Source organism: Microtus pennsylvanicus, chromosome 10 (assembly GCF_037038515.1).
Source record: "Microtus pennsylvanicus isolate mMicPen1 chromosome 10, mMicPen1.hap1, whole genome shotgun sequence".
Classification (NCBI taxonomy): Eukaryota; Metazoa; Chordata; class Mammalia; order Rodentia; family Cricetidae; genus Microtus; species Microtus pennsylvanicus.
In genome coordinates, this window is record NC_134588.1 from 20,377,050 (window position 1) to 20,389,930 (window position 12,881).

At 37.9% G+C, this 12,881-nt stretch overlaps 1 protein-coding gene across 1 annotated transcript in view; it reads right to left on the reverse strand.

The window, feature by feature from the left end:
• Positions 1-848: 848 nt before the first annotated feature.
• Actr3 (actin related protein 3) overlaps positions 849-12,881 on the reverse strand; it is a 41,353-nt gene continuing 29,320 nt past the window's right edge. The window contains exons 7-12 of the mRNA XM_075987763.1: positions 12,512-12,655; positions 11,395-11,568; positions 5,332-5,424; positions 5,002-5,127; positions 2,978-3,061; positions 849-2,030 (exon numbers count right to left, since the gene is read on the reverse strand). Coding sequence (XP_075843878.1) covers positions 1,935-2,030; positions 2,978-3,061; positions 5,002-5,127; positions 5,332-5,424; positions 11,395-11,568; positions 12,512-12,655 — 717 coding nt within the window. The 3' untranslated portion in view covers positions 849-1,934. The remainder of the gene's footprint in view (positions 2,031-2,977; positions 3,062-5,001; positions 5,128-5,331; positions 5,425-11,394; positions 11,569-12,511; positions 12,656-12,881) is intronic.

Genomic DNA, 12,881 nt, shown 5'->3' on the forward strand with positions numbered 1-12,881 from the left:
TGTAGGCCTAAAGTTTCTGGCAAGTTTTCCCACAAAAAGTTAAAGGAATGATTTTTAAAACATGCCTTTTTAGACTATGCTCCCCCCAAGACAATATATTAATTTTTAGGTTTCATTTATTTTATACATGTGTGTATGTGTACTATGTGTACCACTGCATATGTTGTACATGTTGCCCACAAAACCCAAGAGGGCACCAGGTCCCCTGAACTGGAGTTACAAGCAGTTGTCCACCGGGAGCAGCATCTTCTGTAAGGGCACAAGTGCTCCTAAGCACTGAGGCGCCCCTCCAGTCTTGCAGCTAAGTCCTTAAGTCAACACACATTATTGGGCCAGGAAGATGAGCTAGTAACTGCTATGGACAAATGAAACCAGCAGAGGGCAGGGTTGAGGAAGCAGCTTACTCTCACCCTTTTGTGAGTGCTCATGAAACTCATTACTGATACAACTTCTCTGTCTGTCGTTCTCAGAAAAATAATGACATTCCAAATATCCACATGAAAACTGATGTTCAGTTCCCGAGTTTGTCTCCATAGCTTTATTGCAAAAGGCCACAACAGCACTTTAAGGGTTTGTAACTTCTTCATAAGAGACATTCCTAATTCTATGTGTTTTGTATATTATGGTGTTATTCCTGACACTGCTGTTTTAAGTGCTTCAAGATTATAAAGCATATCCATCCCATTTGCTGATATATATCTGGTCTATATAACTGGTAAAATCTTATGTCCTACCACACGCATGCTAGAGACTTAAACTTTACCCACTGTTTCTCCAGAAACAGAAATCCTATGAAACATATAAACAGTCAGTTGAACTACACTGCATAAAGAAAAACCATCAGAAAGGGTAATTCAATTTTAATTTATTGTCATCACTTTTCTTCATGATCCAGATATTTTAAAATGCAAAGAAAACAAACTTTTCATGATATGTCAGGGACTGGCACTAAAAAAAATTCAGACTGCAAATGAGTTATACAAATGAAAATATCAAATGGAGATCCAGTTATCAAAATGAAAGCACTCAACATATTAAAAGTTCACAATTATTTGTACAGAGCACATAAAAAAGTCAGCTTGCTATCCAACCGCTGTGCTTTTTAAAGAGCTACTGCAGAATTTGAAGAAAATAGACATATTAGTTAACTTATAAAGAGATCAAAGAGCCTGAAACAAGTAGTAGAAAGAAATTTTTGCCTTTATTAGAATGGCATTAGGCCTTAAATATGCCAAATTTGGTAATCACATTATTGTTTTAATAAGAAATGACTACATAATTGCAATACTGGTCCAACAGTCTTGTCTTTTCTTTTAAAGCAAGAAACAGAATGTGAGCAACCGGAAAGCAGGGCAGACATCGGCTAACCCAGAAGACTAGCTTCTTAGATCCAAAGCGCTTGCAGAGAGAACCATTGGTGGGCTAGGGAGGGGTGGAGCAGCTCGAGATAACTGGAACCCAGAGTGTGCGGCCAAGTCCCATGAGGCTGCTTGTTGAATTCATCTTTTTCTTGATCACATTTTTTCCCTCTAATACCATAGTTTTTCTTAGGCTTTTTTTCCTCAAAGTATAAAAAAGTATGAAATATAAACAAGCTCCTGCACTGCCCACTTGGCAGTGCCCAATCAGGCATTACAGAGCTCTCTACACACCCAGAGCCCAGCACATTGGGTAAGTCAATAATATACAAAATATCAGGGCACAGAAAGAACTAAAACCCATTTCTTTTTTGATACACATAAGATTCAAATATTCAACCTAAAGGAAAACAATCGTCTTGGCTCTCTTCTACATCTCCATGTTGACACACTCATTAAATATTCCTGTATGATCATGTTTGGTTAAAAACCTCAGAACCATCCATTCAGACAAAAACTGGTCATCAGAAAGATTATCTCGTTTCCTTCTCCCTAACCCCAATAAACAAGTCAACTTTAGGACATAACTCCAAACACTGGATTGTGACGACAAATGCTAGGTCCAATTTCTTCATAATCCTTTTTGGTGTGGCATACTTGGTAGAACTCAGGCTGAAAACAAAACAAATGGCATTTTTAGAGGCCAAATTCTCCTATCTACCAATGGTCTGTAAAAGATGCTTCACAACGGGTGTTCAATGCACAACATCTATCAGTCTAGTCACAGTGTTTGGACAAAGCTTATAATTCCAGAAATCATGATTAAAATCTATAATACAGAAATCTGTCAGAAATGCAGGGCCATTAATTCACATCCCACCGTCCAACCCAAAAGCTATCTCTGCTGGGTTCTGATGTGCAGTCTGTTTTGCAGGGGCTTTCCCACTTGGGGCCCAGAATCTAAAGCACAGCATGGAACCAAGTCACACTACAAGCACGTCTGTCTCCCTTTCTCCACTTGCTGCAACACTACCTTCTAAAGGGCTAGTTACACATGCACTGTGGTAATATACCACAACTGAAGATAACTAAAACTAAGAAAACAATTTTTATTTATTTTAAATGGTTTTATGTCCAATGTTATAAAACTAGTAATTTATATAAAAACACTTTCATTTTAATAGTCCATGAGCTAACACAACAGCACCAATATTTACTAGACTAAGAATGTTAGAACATAATCTAAGGTAGCTTTAAAGAAGTACTGGTCTGGAGAGGGGATTCTAGAATAATTCTCTTTATTCAGTTACAAGCATTACCTTTCCTATGCACTGAGAGGTAATATTTACCTTGACATTTTTAGATGTCTAACAGAAATACCAACAACATTCTGGTGAGTATATTTGTACACATTTAAAAGAATTTTTCCTATAGTAAACATTAAAATGCAGTATAATAAGCTCACTCTGAAGTAAATAATGTCTAATAGGCAAAAGATAAAAAGAATATTAAAATTAAATGACTACTAATTATAAAATATTATGTGCATAGATACAAAATTTTTTAAGTTTCTTATTCTTCTATCTAAACCTTGAAAATTTATGAGTAAATTTACGTACCGTGGAAGCCAGCATTGACCCTCCAAACCAGACTGCATACCGTTGCATGTGATGTGTAATAACTTGTACATCAATGGGCTTGGGCTAAAAAGTAACACAGTAACATCATTTCAACAGCAAATTAAGCAATAATTTATCATTTATGCTTAAATATGCAAGCACAAAAATAACACCCAAGTGATATGAATTCACTGAGATTATCTACAGAGTGGAAGTAGAACACTGAGGAAGGAGCAGAATGAACAGGACCACACTTTACAGTATACATATCACAGTACAGTTATTCACAGAAGCTACTCTACTTTATACAGCTCTACAAGAAAGAAGTTGAGAGGATCCAGACACAAATGACAATTATTTAAAACAAACAGAAATGCTATTTTAGTGTGTTTTAAAACAGCTGAGTAATACTCCAGTGTATATATGTACCATGTTTTCTTTATCCATTCTTTGGTTGAGGGACATATAAGTTGTTTCCAGTTTCTGTCTATTATGAATAAAGCTGCTATAAACATAGTTGAGCAAATACTTTGCTTTGATCTTACAGCTTCTATACATTTATCAAATTATCACACTGTACCCCATAAACATGTATAATTAAATACTAAGTATACAATCAAATACATAAAAGAATACATGCACAGGGCAAAACCTGGGCAAAGAGAAATAAATTACACTAACTATATACTTTGGGCAACTACCTCACCCACAGCCATTTCAGGAAAAAAACAATGGAGCTAAGATTGTTGGCTGAAAGTTTCTTGAACAGTAGGATGCAGGTCAGTCTGAGAGGCCGCCTCTAAGGTCTATACATGTAGATAAAAAGCTAACAGCCACACAGAGAAACTAGGCAGGAATCACTCAGGCCAAGTATTAAAAGTTAGTAGGCGGACAGTGCACACCATGCAGTAAAACTGACCTGATATTACTTCTGTGATGTCACTGCCAAAGCACAAACTACACCCATCCACTGGGCGAACACCAACCAAACCCAAATCGAGACAAAGGGAAGAAAATAAACAGCCTGTGTTCTTCAGGTACATTAAGGCCAGAAAACACCGAGAGACCACTGAATCCTAGGGAACCTGAACTGGAGTGTGTCGGGCCATCAAGACGGCTCAGTGGTAAAAGGCATTTGTTTGCTGCCAGGACCCACAAGATAAAAGGATAAAACCAACTCATGTAAATTATCCACCTATCTCAATACATATGAATGCATACATACACAGGTGTGTGTATACACACACACACTCACAAACACACACACACCAAATAGATAAATGTCAAAATCATTTCAAAAAGAAGGGGGGAAATGTATGTTCATTGACTGGATAATATACCATAGTTTGTTTTTTCTTGTTTTTAATTTTATTAGATTTTTCTTTGGCTAGACAGGTCATTCTTGAATCAACTGGTAAAATCTATCTCAGGCAAACAGCCAAACAATGTGTAGTCAATGGATAAATTCTCAAAACCCAGAACTTAAACTTTTTCCTTAAAAGTTATTACTTATGTGTGTGCCATGGTGCACGGGGAGAGGTCAGAGGACAACACTGGGGAATTGGTTCTCTCCTTTCACCTTCCCATTGGCTCCAGGAATCAAACTCAAGTTACCATGCTTGAGCAACAGCATGTGTACTGGCCAGGTCATCTCACCAGGTCTACCACACAGATTTTAAATCTATGCCTGTGAAACACAAGTCAGTCTTCTGTACGTGTGTGGAGAGGTACGTGTGTGTCAGGGGAACTGGCTGATTGAGGAGGAAAATAAACAAAAACCTATTACATAAGCAGCAGTCTGCCTATGATGTGAAGTCATGCCATTACTCCACAGAGCTCAAAAAAGATCACAGTACCAAATGACAGACTGCAAGCCATGAGTCTAGGGACAAACATAATGCTCCAGTAGAACACCTGCAAAGCTTGTCTTAACATCCCCAAGTGAGAAGAAGCTGGCAGACATTCTTCTGACTGCATAACCAAGGGGCCTTCGACATTCTCAGCCAAGAGTTGAGAAAACCAACCTTCAATCTACCACCGCTTAGCTCCTCGCTTAACTTCAGCCTGGCATCTACAGTTCTTTTCAAATCTCTTTGCAAACGACGTCCAAAGTCCCTGAACATGGTTGAACCACCAGAGAGGACAATGTTCTGTGTTGGTAGAGAAAACAAAACAAGTAGTTACGATCTTTACTTTAAAAGATAATCTAAAGACAAACAGACAAGGAATTCAATTGTGTCCTTTCTAAGACATGATTCTCTAATATTCAACAACGAACAAAAATAAAGGTTTTTAAATATGCTATTAAATATGAAAAGAAAACTTAAATTCCAGTTTTTGCTATAAACACTGACCTTGTAGAGAGGACGCCTGACATCAATGGGGCAGTTCTGAATGACTTCATCTACAACTTCTGAGATAGGCTGAGTAAAATCCGGATTAGCAAACTGAAAGATAAATAAATAATATACATGAACTATGGGATTGTTATTGATTTAAATATTACAGTAACAAAAGGTTGAAGTACCCACCTCAAGAGTAAAAGAACCCTGATCTTCAACAGACTAAAGCTACCAAGGACAGAAATCAGGCGAAATTCAAGTAAAGTAACGTATACACGATAGAGAGGAAAGAGCATGTAAAGTCTGCCTCTCCTCTGAGACAGTAGGCATCATAGTAAGACTGTTTATACACTGCTAAGAGAATACATACACACCAAAATTACCACCTAGAAAACAATCAGGTAATAGCTAACACAGACTCAAAAGCACATACTGGTGGCTCCTGCAAAAGTCCCCAAAGGAGACTCTGATCTGTGTACTCTGTGTAAACCAGATTCACCACATTGAAATACTGTGCTAGAAAGATAGCTCAACAATATAAAGCACTTATTGCTCTTCCAGAAGACCTGGGATCTGTTCTCAGAACCCATGTTTAACTCCCAACTCCCCTTTAATTCCAGTTCCAGGGGATACGATGCCTTCTTCTAACATCCACACGTCTTTTGGCACACACACATAAAATAAAAATGTCTATATACAAAGGTGAAAACAACCCCCAACAGTCCACCAGTAAGAGTGAAATAGATGCCACGTGTCCTATCACCAGATTCCGCATCTGCAAACTTGCCTGTGTGAACAGTGACTTGCAATACTCATGTCAACAGGTGACACTTATTTTCTACACCCTTTCAAGTATGCATATTCCTGGTTGAAGCTGAACAGGTTAATACTTTGTCTTGTTTAACTGTCACAGTGTTAACAGGTGTTATTTTCACAGTCACTGAGTGACTTTTTTGTTTGTTTGTTTCTACTATGACTGGTAATCTTGCTGCTTAGAAGGCACAGTGCTGGAATGTAGTCCACATGTGTCTGAAAGACTGGGGTGTGTGTCTTGCAAAGTCCAGGTTACGCAGCATCCTTCAGACATGGACAGTGGTGTGGATGTTCAAGAAGCACACATAGACCAGGGGTATGAACAGAAGGATGATGAAACATGACGAGGGGCTGATAGAAACCTAACCTTTTTTTCCTTTAGGAACACTAGTTTAGTCTTCGGTACTTTATAATGTTCTCAAGAACTTTATCAAGAGTTGAAGAACAAAGAGTCAGTGATGTAATCATAGGATACACCATAGCCAAAATAAAGCCACTTTTAATTTGTGATGCTCAAAAGCAAACACACATGCCACATTTTACCTGGAAAGTAGATCCCCCCACCCCACCCCCACACACACTCACTGCACTATGGGAAAATGGAAAACAAAGCTCAACTCAGCTGGCTCTTGATGCCATTGAAAGATAAGCTCATATACAGGCCGAGGCTGACTAACTGAAACAAAACAAAACAGAACGCGAAATCTTACTGTCCCTGATGACATTTGTGATTGCAGACAATCTTTCTTGGCTGTAGACCGCAAGTGCTCTGAAGAGCCTACAGTTCTCAAAGCACTGAGTTTTAAATGAGCCCATGGTGCCTTAGAACCTGGCACCGATTTTAGATTTAAAAAAAAAAAAGCAAGCAAACAAACAAAAATCCTTAATTTTTCCCAAATCTAGGCAGAGAATATCAACAGTTTGACAGAAAAATCTTTTTTTATTGCATTGATTTCTTCGGAATCCTTCCACTGTTAAGGCAGAACTAGTAAAGTGCCTTCATTGTCCTTTGTCCTCTTCAATATTTACCTAAACAGCCACACAGACAGCCCCCTATGCATACATTGTTAACCTTTCCCATAATCTTGCTCATCTTATCTGTCACACTGTGAGCAAAAGGCCAGAGCATGGCTATTCAGTCTGCAGCTGTCTCTGCATCCTTCTCAAAGTAGATATCCCTCCCTGCTGACTTTACCAACCCAGGTTCTTGCTATGAAGCCTAGGGTGGCCTAGAGTTTACGTCATGCTTCTTTCTACCTTAACCTACTGAGTGTTGGGTTTACAGGTGTGCACTACCACATAAGGTGTTTAAGTTTTTAATAAGCAAAACTTTACAAAACCTTTAAAAGTTCCTATATTCTGTGTACACCACAGAAATTCTAATACAGAAAGAAAGGAATGAAGTTTAACTTGGGATTATCTATTGGAGAACTTCAGGGGTTATTGCACTACAGAACCCCAAATGAAAATCAGAATAGTGGTCCAGTGGTTAAGGGTGTGTGCTGCTCTTGCAGAGGACCTGAGTTCAGTTTCCAGCACCTGTACTGGGTAGCTCACAACTGCCTGTAATTAGCTCCAGGAAGATCCAACCTTCTGGGCTTGGTAAGCACCTGCATTCAAGTGTACCAACATGCATTCATAAACATAGTTTTAAAAATTAATTATCTGAAGCTGAGGAGATAGTGTAGCAATTAAGAGCACAGACTGTTCTTCCAGAAAACCTGGTTTCAATTCCAAGCACCCACATACATGGTGGCTCACAACCATCCAGGACTCCAGTTCTAGGTGATTCAATGCCCTCTTCTATTCTCAGTGGGCACCAAGCGAGGAAATGGTACATAGACATACAGACTAGTAAAACACCCATATGCATAAATAATAAAGTAAGAAAAATAAAGTTAGAATAATATTCAATAAAGTAGTAAGCTGTGAATATTTTATAAAGACAAACCATTATTAAACAAGTGAATAATTTACTACAAGTTCCTCAATACTCTAATAAACTCAACAGTTGCTCCCCAAAACTAATACTCGGTCCTTCCTTCAGCTTTGTTCTAGAAACAGTCCCAGCTCTAACTATTCCCTGGTCAGGTCTCAGCAGCACATAGCTGTTGAGAATGTTCTAAGGGGCTATTATTAGTTAGGTGGATTGAATACCCCAAATAAATACAATACCACATATATTTCTTATACTTAGAAATAATAAATTTAAAACATAAAATGGTATATAACTTTTTCTTAAAAAAATTCAAAGTCCCAAGTATTTTCCTTATAAAAGAAACCACTTCTTTCTGATATTTGTGCTGAACTTAGCCATTTAAAATTAAACTTTCAAAAGGATATCTGTATTAAACACCTCCCAAAGGGTCAGAGATCTACAGGAGAAGGAAGAGGCTGAAAGATGGTAGGAGCCAGAGGTGGTGACTAACCCCAGGGAAACAGTGTCCTCCAGACACAACAGGAATGCTACATACACCCAGAGACTTTCACAAGCTAGACAAAACTGCAGCAGTGAGAAGGGTAAGTGGACACAATTTCTCATCCCTTTGTAAGAAACTATTTGCAACTGACACCTGCTAGGAAAATCAGTTTTCTCCCACAGAGTGCCACTGGGCAGCAACTTTTTTTGCTCACACCAGCATAAAGTTGGGTGGGTAGTGAGCTTGAGAGAGGATCTGGGAAGAGTTTAGGAAGGGAAAAGAATTATGACCAAAATATATTGTATAAAATTTTTTAATAAGAATAAAAAATAAATTTTCTTGGATATTTTATGTCTTAGTGCTAAAATCTTGGATAGGTTAAATACTCAATCATTCATCTAGTCCGAATTTTTTTTTTTAAAAAATAAATGAATACTTCAAATGACAGGGAAACAAGAACACAGGAAGTATCTATTAAGGATCCTCAAAATTCACTTGGGAAGTGATGCACTTTCTACAACACTCACACAGCAAGCTCCATTCTGGGAAATTAATAGTGAACAAACAAAACACATTTGTCTAACGTTCTCTGCCCAAACTAAAACCACTGGTAAAGACAATCTTTAAAATAAAAATAGAAACAACACAAAGACAAGATCGCACAGACCCTTCCCCAACATTTAAGCCACCAATGACATCAAACAAGAATGAAGTTGTTTGACAATAATGGACTGTTTCTACAGCCGGGAACTTAGAAACTGGGATCGAAAGAGGCCGTTCTTCTCCATAGGAGTCTATCAAAAGCTTTCTCTTCATCAAGACTTCTGCTTAATTTATTCTTAAAAACAGAGTATTCTTCAGAAAACAGCTTCTGGAGCTATTTTTGTCCTATCTAAAAGTAATGGAAGCACACAGCAGGGTGTAAAGGTCCCCAAATAAGCCTCACAGACTGCTAATCCCACTCCCTTCGCTCCTCCCTTTCTCTGTTACTGAAAACCTTTACCCTCCACACAGGAGCCTTTCTGTGAAAATAAGCTTTCATCTCCTCTGCTTTATCAGGAAATCTAGGAATAAATGATCTTTCCCTGAAAAAATGAACAATATGAATGCAGACAACACAGGACACAAGGAAAGTATCCAACACAAGAGAGAAGGGAAAAGGCAATGGAAGCCTCCAGATTGGAAAGAGAATATGGGACTCTACAGAAAGTCTAGAAGGTGTATATTGGATCAGTCCATAATCAAAAAATACAAATTCACAAATAAATTATGCATTTGAATATCCTGAGAAGAGACTTGTTAAGCTAGCAGAGAGTTCAGAGACAATTTCCTGATAATGACTTTTAAACAGAGCAAATGAGTTGTTAATGACCACACAGCAAACAGGGCACAGGATAAGAGATGGCCACAGGGCAGGTGCACGGCACGAGCACAAAGACGCGCTGAGACTTGACTCAAGTGTAGAAAGTATCAGAGTACAAAGGAAACAGGGACAAGGGGAGGAGAGAAGCAGCAGTTATCGTCCACAACTCAAAGTCAATACAAAAATGAACTAGAGGGGATACCAAGGCTGCAAATCCCTAGAATTCAGGTGTTCTGTTGTTTGGTTTGCTTTGTTTTTAGGGGGACAGGAGCAAGAAGTCTCACTGGGGCGCCCAGGAAGGTCTCAAACTCAAGATTCTCTTGGCTTAGCAGAATTGCAGCCCTTGTACAGCTAAAAAGAAGGGGACATAGAGATTCACTCATCGACTTTGACCTCACAACTCTGACTGCAACTCCACACTTCACTTGAAAGACCTAAGTTACTCAAGTTATCAATTCTTCATATTCTTATCCCTCTCATATCTAAGCAGAATCACTAAATCCTAAGACTTCATTTCCCTTCACCCTCCACACAAGAGTCTTCCATGACACAGATATTTATTTACCTAAAACATTATAGCAAACTCACATGATTCCAACCTGGTCCACATCATTGTTCTGACCCAAAACAACCTTTTTTATAAATGACACAAATATGTCATTTCCATGTTAGATTTCCAGACTATGATAAAAGATTAATACCCACCCAACCGTTGGGCTGATGTCATTTTTCAGCCCTCTGAGAAGTTTCCCCAGTTCTCCCAAGCTGACTTATGCTCTCTGCTTCTATACCCTCAACACATATGCCCATCTGTTAAGAAAACTACTTCTATTTAACTACCTTTCTTACTCTCTATACTCAAGAAGAATAAGATTAAATATCCAATGCTTACTCTGAGACCATGAAAGTTAGGGCCAATAAGTGAAAATAAAGCAATTATTAAAAATAATTTGTTGATGCTGTATAAGCACAGCAGGTACTGAATATTAAAATTCTACTACTAGAGTTAAATTCCTAATCCCAAGTTACCTAGAGGATTTACTATCATTTTAAGACTATCAAAAGCACCTATTTATTATTTTAAGACAGTCTTTATGTTCCTTAGATTCCACAGATCAGAGACTATTCTAATAGCTATGACAGTAACTGAAGACTACCCATAGTCATATTACACTAGGTACAGGCTTCTGGATTTCCCAAGGTTTAAGCTGTTACAAACTGGAAAGGTGATCCTCTGCCCTGTTCTTCCATGAAACCCCTCTCCATGAGCCATAAAGATCGAAGAGGTAGAATAACAGATAAGGCTGCTTTAATATGAGCTGCTTCTCAGGGATGGGATACGACAGAAATCATTCTATGGTGCTTTAGGACATAAAGTTTCTGAGATTGACTCCCTCTGAATTTCTTCTGACTTTCTGCTACATATTTCAAAGTAATTCCATTTAAAAACAAACAAAACCACATACTACCAAGCATTACCTCTGGGTGGAAAAAGATCTCCGGTCCCAGAAATCTCTCGTAGCCAACGTCAATGGAGAACTCTTTCTTCGAGATTGCGTTGACTCCGGTGTACTGTTTGATCCACTTTGACCCATCAGTGTCATACTTATTAAATTCTTTTACTAAATCTGGGCAGACATAACTATAGCGTTCCTTAAAAGTAAATAAAGAAAAAAGGGTAATTATTTTTTCGTTTTAGGTAAAGTTTAAAAAAAAAGATAGTGTATAGTGTATCAGCCAACAGATTAGAATAAAAACAATTTCATTAAATATAATTAAGTAATTTTGACAGGTGAAAATTTAATGCTAGAATATTTTACTGTGTAGTACAAATGAATGGTCCATACATACATAGTTTCTGACTCCATCAGTACTAAAATATGAAAGACTAGACTTGGTCTTAACATTTTAACGCCACTTAATGAAAACATTCATTAAAGTCTCCACCATCTACTACGTTTGTAACAGAATAAAACATTCTAGAAAAGAAAAATGAAAAAGCATACACAAAATAATAGCTATAACTACACAAATTAACATAGATCCTTTATGCCTATTTGGAACAAAACTAATTCTCATCAAGATAATGAATAAAGAAAAAATGTAGAAATGTAAGTTACTCTGCTATTATCTGCAAGCCTGAATTAGCACATAATTATCTCTGACTATGTCCCAGTGCTTCTATTCCTTGGACAGTTTTTGAGCAACATATACAATTTCCTATCATTTTGCACATAAGGACTCTTTCCAAGGTAGCTGAAAATATTATCACACAGAGCATGTTTCAGGACAGTGAAGGCTACACAGAGAAACCTCAGAGTAAGCTAAGATAAAATGATTTCTGGGCAAAATAAATATTTACTTTTAATAAAAGGGGCAATCACCAAAGTTTAAGTTTAAACACTCTTATGTTAGCTGTCTCAATGTGAACACGGACAGAATACGCACAGGGCAGGTGATCATCACCCATCTATTTGTGAGAAAAACAGAAAAAACAACTTATTTGGCTGGCTGAGAGGACTTGGGTCAGAAGAGTTCTTTGCCATCAGTTAGGCGGGTGACTAATTCCCAGCTGAAGCATGCTGCCAGAGCTTACCTTTACTGCTTTTGCAGTTTCCAGGGATTGTTCGGGAGGGATTCCTACTTCTCGGTCTCGCAGCAATTGCTGAATAAAGTATGTTATATCTCTTCCTGCAATTGGAATGTGTTTAATACAGCTGCCGATGACATACCCTTCAGCCTGCATTCAAGGAGATAAGTACCTGCTTTAGTGTTCTCAGCATCATAAAGGTGGCTTAGTGGGAAAAACATTTGTTTTAAAGCCTGAAAACCCAAGTTTAATCCCTATAAACCACATAAAGGTGGAAGGAGAGAATCAACTCTACTCACATGCCCTGGCACAAGCATGCTCTATCCCATTCCCATATAATATTTTTAAAATATATTTCTAAAAATTAAGATCCATT